The 12,736-nt window shown below is 35.7% G+C and overlaps 1 protein-coding gene across 2 annotated transcripts in view; it reads right to left on the bottom strand.

The window, feature by feature from the left end:
- Window positions 1-1,601: 1,601 nt before the first annotated feature.
- The window catches only part of LOC140983783 (peroxisomal acyl-coenzyme A oxidase 1-like), a 32,461-nt gene continuing 21,326 nt past the window's right edge, over window positions 1,602-12,736 (bottom strand). Inside the window, exons 2-7 of one of the 2 annotated variants that reach the window (XM_073450915.1) lie at window positions 3,819-3,944; window positions 3,441-3,531; window positions 3,388-3,402; window positions 2,956-3,025; window positions 1,956-2,139; window positions 1,602-1,878 (exon numbers count right to left, since the gene is read on the bottom strand). In XM_073450915.1, the coding sequence (XP_073307016.1) occupies window positions 1,669-1,878; window positions 1,956-2,139; window positions 2,956-3,025; window positions 3,388-3,402; window positions 3,441-3,477 (516 nt within the window). In that variant the 5' untranslated portion in view covers window positions 3,478-3,531; window positions 3,819-3,944 and the 3' untranslated portion in view covers window positions 1,602-1,668. Of the gene's footprint in view, window positions 1,879-1,955; window positions 2,140-2,955; window positions 3,026-3,387; window positions 3,532-3,818; window positions 3,945-12,736 lie in introns of both variants that reach the window. The other variant, XM_073450917.1, reaches the window with a different exon arrangement.

Raw genomic sequence — 12,736 nt, 5'->3', positions numbered from 1 at the left:
GACGGTCTCACGGATCAATTTCGTGGGCCGAATATCTTATTTGGGTCATCCATGAAAAATTATTACTTTTTATTGTGAATATCGATAGGGTTGACCCGTCTCACAGATAAAGATTCGTGAGGTCATCTCACAAGAGACCTACTCTATAATTAGTATAAAATGCTCTTATATTATATATAATAAAAGATATTTACTTTTTTAGTATTTTCTTTGATGAATAACTTCTTCAAGCACATAATTGTTGGGAAAAATTTGATTCCAATCAGGTTCAATTTGTTTTCGTTTTCGAATAGGGTCACACTCCAAGTACGGTAAATCTAGTATATCCTATAGAATTGGTCTGGCTTGACGACCCACGATCCAGAACTGGATTAATCCAATTTGATCCAGTGCGGTTACATCCCTCCTATTGGAATCCATAACGTAAAAGGCTAGTCGCCTATGGTAATTATTTTGATCATGATATTATTTATTTTTAAAAAAAATAATAATTTTTACATAATTCTATGTAGTTGAGTTTTAAACTCCCATGATATTTAAAAATAAGAAAAATTGTATTTTTGGTCTTTTAATTGTATCATTTTACGATTTTGTTCCTCTATGTTATCAAATTTCAATTTAAGTCTTGTATTTTATGAGTTGTGAATATTTTAGTCATTTTTTTATTTGGAAGACTGATTTGACACTATAGACCTAGCGATGCATTCGAGCTACATCAACGTCAAGTCGAAAAAATTATTAAAATTTTTAAAAAAAAGATATCAAACTAAAACAAAATTTGACAATATAAAAAACCAAAATCACAAAAAATCAACATACATGATTCAAACAATTTTTTCTTCAAAATAAAACAAAATATTATACTCTGATTGTCCTTTTACTAAACAAAAAATGTCCTCGTTCCTACATTTCCGCGCAAATGATATCTTTAGAGTCCATTTAAAAAACGGAGAAAAAATATTTTTTTATAAAAAATCTTAAAAAATATATTGTTTGATTACAAAAACTATTTTTAAAAATTAGAATTTTCGAATGTTTATTTTCTGATTCTACTTCTATTTAAAAATATAAAAATTTTCAACAGTTATCCCAATGCAAATACGGTTCATTTAAAAAAAAAAAATACATACAAAAACTGAACTTATTTAAGTGTTTTTTTATATATAATTTCTATATCCAAACTCACTCTTATGATAGTATACGGAAAGTACATGTTCTAATGTGAAGTTGAACAATTTAATCAGGAAATTATATTTTGGGCAAGTATGCGTGATCATTTATAACATAGGCACTGCGTGATCATTTATAAGCGATAACATATGCATTATCTAACTCATCTATTACTATTATTAAGAATCTCTATAATAGAGACAAAAATGATGACTTGGTCTGTATTTGATTTCTCTAATTTTGTCCTTATGTGATACCAATATTATACTTTTGTTTTTATTTTTTTAAATTTCAACAAACACTTTTGTTTTTATTTTTTTTAATTACAACAATTCACATAGCACTTTAATCTCTCGATAATTTGTCAAATTTCACTTTAGTCTCTCAATAATTATAAAAAAAAACTGTACACACGCACCGCATGTGCAAAGTAGCTAGTCTTCTAATATAGATGTGAGTTTATTAGATTACACACCTCAACGTAATCAAATCTAAAGTCTACAATTTAGCGCTGAGGATCTGTTGCTTAAGCAAAGGCCTCACATATTCGTGGTAGCCATCCGGCAAAACCGTTTCGTTCAATGGATCCTTCCATGCTGCCTCGTAAAGTTTGGGATAAACATTCCCATCATAGCGGCCCAGAATCGAACCAAGGAAGTGATCGGTATAATTGAATGAATCGACAAGTGCAATAGCATTTGGACGAACCTAAAACAAATCAAAAGTCTAAATATGCCACGACAGTTTCTGTGGACGTAACGTATAAGAAATTATATAAAACACACCTTGGAATACAGTGATCTTAACAAATCATTAGCGAGCGAAGCTTGTTTCGGAGTGACATAACCGGTTGCAAGGAAGTCGCCTTGGTGCTTGTGAAGAAGGAAGAGGTAATAGATACCGCAAAGCACCTCTAGCTGTTGATTGACACCTTTGCCATTGATTTCTTGCTTCAGTTTATCAATAAACCTAAGAAGGGAAGGTTTTTATTCATCGCAGCTCAACTAAAATATAGACAATGACTCGATTACTAGAGATATCTCCGCATGCAACATAATGCTAAACTATGGTATGGGGCTGAGAAACAGAATGAAGTTTGCATGCAATTTTAGCATACTGCAGGAAGAGCATTAATTCCAGGACCAAAACTCTACATTCCACTGATTCTGAACGAGTGGAGTACTATTATTTAAAATGTTCCTTTTTTTTATTATCAGTTGACTATCAAATGTTCGGGTGCCAAGTTAACAAGAGTGTTTACAATTATTATTCGGGGTCAAGGGTGGACAGATTAATCGGAACACCAATACATAACACAAAAGCATAAGAACCAATTAACTGACCAGAAATGCAGAACTTATGGTGCGTTTGGATTAATTTCAAATCAATTAATCAAGAATTTCAAATCCTTTTTATTATTTGGGTAATTTTGACAAAGAGGAATTTCAACACATCCCTTGTCGATTAGACCTTTTGCTAATTATTGTGATATAATTCAAATGTACCCAACATTAGTGTCATTTTAAATGCAACCTTTGAATCCTTTCCCCAAATCAAATAACTCCTTCAAAATCAAATTAATCCATCCAAAAATGTAACATCAGAGATTTGGTCCAATAATTTAGATGTAAAACTTTAATTGGTTGGAGGTGCAGCTTCAATTACGCAGTTGTCTACAAGGCCAGAAAGGTTGCTAATGGATCATGGGTCACCATGATAAATCTCTGGTGGTTTGGGAGCAATTGGGAGAGCATATTGTTATTTAGAAAGAACAAGAACACTTATTTGGAGACAACAATTAGTTGGCAGTGAGCGACTGCTGCCTCCACCAAATCAGCTGATAGCTCGGCAAAACCTGAAAGGTGAAAGGGAGGAAAAACACTATGAATGAAGAGGAACTAAAATGAGAAGTTCAAGATAATGCATTCTCAACAGACAAAGGATCAAAAAATGAAGTCCCTAAAATTATTTAATTTGATTCTAAACAGATCATTCAAGACAACAAGGTCTTCAATCACAAGGTCCTCAGTTTGAATAATACAGAAGGTGCAGCAATTAACTTAATTTGGAGAGTACGTTTGACATTTTTATGCAAGTCCTTTTCAGCCAAAAACTATGTTAGATTAATCAATGATGGAAAACTACAGAAGTATAGTTTACATACCAATTTGCGGTCACATATTAAATAAAGCAGATGTCAAAGGATAATAACATTACCTTCCTCTGGACTAGTAAACTCGCTGACATTTTGAGCACATGAAACAGACATTCAAACTCGCTGACATTTTGAGCACATGAAACAGACATTCTAGCAGCTCTTGCCTCAAATGCTTCCAACACTTGAATGGGATTTAACCAATCCTCAGATATATGACACACACAAGCAAAAATCACCAAAAAGATTCCTCACAAATATGTAACATATTGATCGGTAATTTTGAGAGGTATCTTTCATCACTATATGCGAACTTTTCTTATGAACAATAATGGTGAGAGCCGAATGAAAATATCAATTTGAAACAGAATAATGCTCGTATTTGCTGGGTGAACAGCAAAATTCCAACCAACTGATTATTTATCATGAAGAACACAACCTTAAAAATATAAAATTTAATTTTTGCATTTCAAGTGGCTTCACGAAGAAAAACTTAACCTTTTTTAACATTACAACGGCATTTCATTAGATGTTCAATTCTTCCCATATAAGAAACTGTCCCAACTGGTGGTTTTCCAGTTCCAGTTTGGGAGACAGTTTTCACAAGAAATCGGGCAACCTAAAGGAGAAAGTGAATAGATTAGCGAAAGCTTAACTGTGCATTACGACACAAGAAATTTTTTTTATCTGCAAAGTATATCTCAAATGATGTATAACTAAAAGCAGAGCTATTGAAATTATTAATATGAACTCTCATCAAACATTAAATCATTGGATATCATCCTAAAGCTTGCCATAGTACCATTTTCATTCACTTAGTTATTTTGTTATGTCAAATATATCAAAATTAAAGCAATTTTCCTTGAACTACAACAGCATACATGACTTGACATGGAACCCCATATAATATTGGAAGTAAATGTTGTATCTCGGTTTTCTACATGTCCAAACGCAGCGGAAGTTTTAAAATTTTTATTTTATTTTTACAATAAAAATATATTTGATTGGGCGTTCGTATGGTTTTCTGAATCAAACATTCATAGGATGTAAGAAAACTTTACATTTAGTGAAATTTTCACTTGGCTCCAACTACACCAGTATTAGCGGACGTAGCTCTTGTTGTAAATCCCTACGAACGTTCTTCGATCTCCTTCTTTAAACTTCTTCTCAGGTCCACAACCGGATTACTTGTTCCTCTTCTAATTTACACTAGAAAATCAGAAGATGTTTTGCGTAGAGATAAAACATGAGAAGAAATCAACTTCTTGCAACATGAAAAATTTTCGAGGGCAGCTTTTTACTGAGAAGAAATCAACTTCTTGCAACATGAAAAATTTTCGAGGGCAGCTTTTTACTCATGGGAATAGCCGAAAGTTTTCTTGTAAAACTCAAAGAAAGCTTCGAATCCTGGGTATGCAATAAGAATAAATTATTATTTTTGTTACTTGTATCCATCATTAACTTAATTAATCTAATTAATTAAGTTAACTATATATTCTATTTCCAAGATGGCCCGAATGAATGCCTTATTGCAATCTCTATTGATTCCCCCGAATGCATGCATTATAATGATAATAAAAAAAATCATTATTATATTTTTTAATCTTTTCTTTACTTAATTAATCTCATTAATTAAGTTAAATAAAGATTCTAAAAATGCATGCCAATCTCATAGCTAATCTCGATTTTATTTTTGCTTTGTGTGCAAGTTTCTAAAATTATGGTATCATGAATATTTTCATATTACATAAATCAATACCATATTTTATAAAAAACTTAATGGACTATATTTTAACTCAATTAAAATATAATTAATTATCAAAGCCCATTTGAATTTTAATAAATTCGCATGACGAGCTTATACTCTTACAAGCCCATGATCTTTGCTCTCATTACATTAATCTCATCATAATCCCGATCGACGATCCAATATCATCGATGTGACAAATTCAACTTACTTGTTATTATGATGCACTCTTTAATTTCGAGATCACCAATTTCTAAATAAGGCAGATGTACTCTTTTGACTGTCTTAACAGTCATGCTCTCAAAATTTCTATAAGCTTTTATAAACTTTATTTATAAGCTTATCGATTGATCATATCAAACTTATTTCTTATAAATCCAACTCATTGAATTTATTATCTCAACGGGAACAAGATAATCCAGTACTTGTGTGACCCTCAATGGTTCAGGGATGCAGCTAGCCGTGGGTTCACAACTCTTTGTGATTCAGGACAATTTCTTTTATTCGAGCTTATCCTAGTTAGCCACATTCTTTTCATCAACACCTTGATCAAGAATGTCAGAACTCATTTCTGATTGTACCCATCGGATCATGGTAAGAGCGTCTAGTAGCATCGCCCCATGATCCCCTAGGTATTACTGATAGTGCCTGCAAGAACCAGTCGATTATGATTAGCGTACAGTACGGTCCCTTCATCTCATATACCCCGATCGAATCTGCAACCATTGGTTTATCGAGGCTTGCATATCAATTCGATAACTATGTGACACATATAATAGTGGCATCGCATGTACTATTGGAGAACTCCTTCTCCAACGTACATCACATACTCTGGCCAGAGATTCCACGCACTATTATTTCATCAGATCACATAGGATATCCACACCCGTAGGTGAGCGGTGAATCCCCGACTACAATGCACTGGCTCCTATATGTGTCGCAACTGTACCCAACCTTGCCACCTGATGACTCTCCTGGAGCCGGTAAACGAGTCAAAGCATATCCTTAGCATATAGAGCCTCAGTGTTGTCCCGGGTCGTAAGGACTAATAGTGTACAATCATAACCAGGACTTATCCTCTCGATGAATGATAACCACTTGGAAAGTCCGATGGAGGGTTGTTCGGTATATCATCATATGACTACCCATCTGCATGTTTGGACATCTCTATGCCCTTACCAAGAAACACGGTACACCACATCACATATGCTAGTCTCGAGCTCAAGCGACATTTATCCATGTTTTAGGCGGCTGAATCGACTAAGAACGAATTTAGATTACACAGTGTTTACAAATGAGTTTCAACATCGAATTACGATTCATTTGTATTAAAGTATAATCAAGGACTTTATCTATGCTGATTATATGAGTATACAGATAAAGTAAACTGAAATCATGAAAAGTTAAATTATATTAAAATAAAGATTGTTTATCACACTTGAGTCAATAAAATCCCTAGCCAACCATTGGCTTGCAGTGCATCTACTCTAACAATCTACCACTTGCCTTAGAGCCAACTACCCATAAATTTTAATCTCATTGCTTCGCGATGCTTCTCGAACAACGGTCCTGGCAAGGGCTTTGTAAGTGGATCAGCAACATTATCTGCAGAGGGGACTCTTTTGACTGATATGTCTCCCCTTTCCACAATCTCCCGGATGATGTGGAACTTCCTCAGTATACGTTTGGATAGCTGATGAGACCTTGGTTCCTTTGCTTGTGCAACGGCACCAGTGTTGTCACAGTACACCGGGACTGGATCAACTCCATTAGGAATAATGTCCAACTCTTGGACAAAATTCCTCATCCAAACTGCCTCTTTGGCTGCATCAGATGCAACAATGTATTCAGCTCTAGTGGTGGAATCCGCAACGATGTCTAGCTTGGAACTTTTCCAAGAGAAGCCCGCACCATTTAGCATGAATACCAAACCAGAGGTCGATTTTGAATCATCTACGTCACATTGGAAGCTAGAATCAGTGTAGTCTTCCAATTTCAATTCTCTAACCCCACAGATCATGAATAATTTCTTAGTCCTTCTTAAGTACTTAAGAATATCTTTCACGACCTTCCAATACATTGGACCAGGGTTCGCCTGATATCTGCTTGTAATACTCAGAGCGCAAGCAACATCAGGACGTGTCTATATCATACCATACATGATACTACCAATTGCTGATGCATATGGAATACATGTCATCATCTCTATCTCTTCATCAGTTTTGGGACACATAGCTTTAGATAGAGTAACACCATGACACATTGGTAAGTATCTTCTTTTGGACTCTTCCAAAGAGAATTGCTTCAGAATGGTATCGATATAAGTGGCTTGGGTGAGCCCCAATATCCTTTTAGATCTATCTCTATAGATTTGTATTCCCAATACATAGGATGCTTCATCAATATTTTTCATGGAGAATTTACTTGCTAACCATACTTTAGTTTATTGCATTAATTCTACATCATTCTCAATGAGTAGAATGTCATCAACATAAAGTAATAGGAATGACACTGCACTCCCACTAACTTTTTTGTACACGCATGGTTCCTCAGGATTCTTAGCAAAACCAAACTCTTTGATAGTGCTATCAAATCTGAGGTTCCAACTCCTTGATGCATGCTTGAGACCATTTATTGATCTCTGACACAAGGATCATCATGGCCTCGTTCATGAAGAAGCGTGTATCTTGCAGGCGGTCTGATAATCTTATCAGACCTTCTAGGAACGTGTACTTCAACTACTGGTTGTTGGGGATCAGGTTCAACTTTTACAGTTGAGGGAGTATCTTGAATTTATTCAAGTTCTATCATCTTGCCTTTTCGATCTAATAGAAATTCCTTTTCCAAAAAGGTGACATTTCTTGAAACAAACACTTTTGTTTGATTAGGGTGATAGAAATAATATCCAACAGAGTTCTTTGCATATCCTACAAAGTAGCACAAAATGGATCTACTATCCAGTTTGTCTCCCACTGTCTGCTTCACGTAAGCAGGACACCCCCATACTCTCAAGTAAGAATATTTGAGAGGTTTTCCCATCCATATCTCATATGACGTTTTATCCACTGTTTTAGTATGGATATTATTCAACAACATTGCCGCAGTTTCAAGCGCAAAGCCCCAAAACTTAGGCAATTCAGTGAATCTCATCATAGATCGAACCATGTCCATCAAGGTTTGATTTCGACGTTCAGGAACACCATTCAATTGTGGTGTTGCTGGTGGAGTCTACTGTGAGAGAATCTCATTCTCTTTTAGATAACCCAAAAATTCAGCACTCAAGTATTCTCCATCTCGATCAGATCGAAGTATTTTAATATTTCTTTCTAGCTGTTTTCCTACTTCATATCTGAATTCTTTGAACCTTTCAAATGCTTTAGATTTGTGTTTCATAAACATAAACATACCTATACCTCGAATGGTCATCAGTAAAGGTAATGAAGTAGGATTGCCCAAATATTGTGCTAACATTTAGCGGGCCACAAAGGTCTGTATGGATCAAATCCAGTAGACCATGCGCACGTTCCACGTTTCCATCGAATGGAGTCTTGGTCACTTTTCCTTTTAGACAGGACTTACAAGTAGGTAGAGAATTTATGTCTGGCAAGTCAAACATGCCTTCTCCCACTAGCTTGTGCATCCTTCTTTGGGAAATATGACATAGTCTAGCGTCCCATATTTGTGCGGGATTTGGATCTTCTAATTTTCTTTTGTTTGTTGTTGAAATCCTGTTTACTTCGGATATTCATTTATCATTTCCAAAACATTTTTGGCCCAGATAATTTCTTATATCCATTCTTCTTGCAGTGAAAACAAATATGTTCTGACTTATCGGGCTTTGTGGGCCTTTTAAGTGTCTTTCAGAGTTTTTCTCTTATTGGGTTTGTTTTTCCTTGTGAGGGACAGAACATTTCTTTCCCTTACCTTGTGGGTCATTTTTCGTCTGACGAGAGGCCCATTAGAAAAACAACAATTTCCTGTTTTATGGTGATCTCATAAGTTATAAGTGTATTGACTAGCTCTTCAAGGCTATCATCTATCTTATTCAAATTGAAGTTCACCATAACCCCGTCAAATGAGGAAGAGAAAGGCAACAAATTAATGTCATCAAATAACTCGTTAGGAATCACATATTCCAGGCCCACCACATTCTCAATAAGCCCAGCCATATGTACACCACGCTCATGGACCAGAGCCTCATCTTGCATGCATGTAGTCATGAGCTTTTAAAAGTGGTGTGCATCACTGTACTAGTTTCATGCACCATGCAAGTCTTGGATGTGTATTCGAATGTCAGCAGCATTCAACATTTCCTCAAACTGTCCATACAGTTCATTTGACATAGGCGATCATGTGACACTTTAGCTTGCATACTATGGTCCTACCATCTTGCATGCTTTGTCAATTCAACAGGACTGACACTAGTGCGTATGTCATTTTCTCCGAATTTAGAACATTTTTCCCAACCAGTCTTGAAAATTAGATTCGGTTAGCTTGTTAATAACAAAATTGGATTATGTGACGAAATCGAAAATACACTGATATGGAAACAGAATAATGGTTGCTGATTATTTTAAAATAATTTTAAGATATAAAATATGGATTTTTATTTTATAAATTTCCCTTCCACTATTTTGACATTTCCACCACCCTCTGATGAAAAAGGAAAATCGTATTTCTTTAGTGGGCATGTAGAGTCTAATTAACAAATTATAATCCCGAATAATATTATAGAGGCCTCTAAATTCGTACTTGAAAATTTGCGGAAAATTTAAAAATTTTCTTTTTAATTAATTAAAATGCCTCATTCATAAATAAATAACTGATAAAAGTTTAACCATTCAAAATAGCAGTGGAAGTAAATGTTTGTTTGCAAGATAATAATTTAAAACAATTCAACAACGAAGAAATTTGTTTGAGTCAAAATAGTAAATGCTAAAAACATGAGGTCCTCGGGTTCCACTACTGCCGACCCAAGCTAGCTCATTGGTCCTCGCCTTCGGTCCCTGCATCATCGGTACCTACAACAATCAAGTCTAGTGAGTCTAAAGACTCAGCATGCATATATCGTAAATAACGAGTAAATAATATAATAAAGTTGCATGGGAATAAAATATCATGTCATGAGGCATAATGTGAAAATAACTTGTCATGAGCAATTATAATACGTGCATAACTGACTAAAAATCATAAGTGAAATGCTTGCTCAATCGAGCTCTGTCATAAATAACATGTCATAAATTTTCTGTTGAGATTATGGTCTACGCAAGTGGCCCCTGCACTGAACTGAACTGACCGGTAACTGGCGATCGGACCGGTAACTGGCGATCGGATCGGTAACTGGCGACCGGGTGAAGTAATGTACGTCTGATCAGACTAATGCCACAGTATACTGGGTGGTACAAATCGAACTGACCGGTAACTGGCGACCGGATAATAAAATGCTCCCATAATAGTGAAATGGCCACAAGCAATATCGCATAAATCTCAAAAATGAATATTTTATATTTTTATGCACGTAATATAATTAAATGGCGTAATTACATATCCTATAATAATTTTACTACATGGATTGGATCGTTGCCATGCTCGCTGCGACCTAAATTTATCATGAAAAATATGCAAATGATTTTCTTGACCAAACTTTGTAATTGAATCCAAAAATGAGACAATTACGCCCAACGACTCCGTGTTTAATCATGACTCCGTGCAAACCCGAACCAACACCGAACCATTATTTACTCATGATTAAAATACGCTTGAAATGATGAAATAATGCTCCTAAGGCCATAGGCTAGAAGCCAACCAAGAACTCGAACAAGCCTCTGAACCGAAGCGTCAAGTTGCTGTCCAGAAAATACAGCAGTAGCGCTTGCACTTGCATGCGTCATTTGCGAGGCTAATGGCCATTGGGGCTTGAACCACCAACCAGAGCCTCTTCCCAACATCCTAAGGTATGGTTTTAACCATGGCTAAGGGCCCTAGGCCAGCCACAATCCAAATCACACCATGAATTAGCCGAGACTCCCACCCGAGAGGCCGACCTGCGCGCATGGGCTGTTGCAATCGTTCTTGCTGTCATGGGTCGTTCTAGTGGCCATTGATTGACCATGGCACGATCTAGACATCAAGGGTTATGGTGTGAACCGGGGCTAAGGGCCAGAGGCCAACCAAGGTCCACTCCAAACCACCAAAATCGAAAGGGACATGTGCAGAATTTAAAAGGGGTCGAAGGGGAAAAAGGGGTTGTTCTTGCTCTTTTGATTTTCAAACCGATTCACCATGGACCAAGCCTCAAAAAGACAACTCGGTGACGTCTTAGACATGATAGGGGAGTGTTCTAACCATGGCTATAGGCCCCTATGGCAGCCAAGATCAAGAACTCTCTCCCGTGACAGCAACTATAAACTCGAGACTCAAAAGGAACGCATATGGAGTGTTGCTGTCATATGCAAGTTTCCAGCAGGTATGGGGCTTGAACGAATGGACCAACATGGTCCTAACATGTCCTAATACATGTCTATATGCAGCCTTGGGAGCCTAGGATCGATCCATATCCTGAAACCATCAAAGCCGTGCAAACCGTGAAGCATGAAATGGAATAAAAAAACTGTGCAGAATTTTATCAAAAACTGCTGTCATATTTCGGTTTTGGATGGGAAATCATGATCATGTAACGTTTAAAAATCATAATACGACTTGATTGCAGAGCAAATAAAAACATATACATGCCTTGGATTTGTTTGAAACGGAAACAAATCAAACGACGACGCGGCGCGGCGGAGACGGAGTTGCTTCTCTTGTTTTCTTTCTAGTTTTTCTCTCTTGTTTTTCCTCTCTTGAAACTCACGGTTTTTGCACTCTCCCTTCTTCTGAAATTTTCGAAATTATGGGGAGGAGAGTGGCGAGGGAAAATTGAAGGGAAGATACAAGATAAATGGAAATGAAAAAATATTCTTTCTATCTACTAGCTTGAGAGATAGGGAAAATAGAATAATATCAAAGATTTGAGGGGATATTGGGGATGCATGTGGTCGAGTATGAGGTCTAGGAGCAAGGGAAAATATTGCTTAAATAAATTATTTAGTAGAGATTTAAAAGTGGGGAGAATATCTACCTAGGAAAAATTAAGGGAGAGAAAAATAAAAGATGAGTTGTTAACCAAAATTAAATCCTTTTTTTTTCCATAGGGGTGGCCAATTTTTCTTAGATGAAATAGGGTAGGGAATTTTGCTTATTTTATAATTAATGAGGATTTAAAAATGGTGAAGGGTTATCTCCAAGTAAAAGTTAAGGAAAGAACTAAGGAATTGATTTGTCAAAAATATTTTAAATCTTCTAATGAAGGGGCCGAAATTTTTAAGTGAGATGGAGGTAAAATATTGCTTAAATATTAATTATTGATGATTTACTGTGATGGAATTATCTCCCAAAAAAATAGATAAGGAAAGGTACTTAAAGAATAATTTGCCTCACTAATCAAAAATCTTTTTTTTTTTAAAAATATTAAAGGGGAGGGCCAAAATTTTTGAATAAAATGGAGGGGAAATATCTCTTAGATCTTTTATTTTAATTCTTTAGAGTTTTATCTACCCATTAAATATTTTAGTGAATAAATAAATTAGTTTAGGATGGTAATTATCTTGCATGCATGGATAATTCTT

The sequence above is a fragment of the Primulina huaijiensis genome, chromosome 9 (assembly GCF_012295235.1).
Source record: "Primulina huaijiensis isolate GDHJ02 chromosome 9, ASM1229523v2, whole genome shotgun sequence".
In the NCBI taxonomy this organism is placed as follows: Eukaryota; Viridiplantae; Streptophyta; class Magnoliopsida; order Lamiales; family Gesneriaceae; genus Primulina; species Primulina huaijiensis.
Note: the sequence above shows the minus strand (reverse complement) of the source record. Positions and strands in the feature narration are given on the sequence as shown.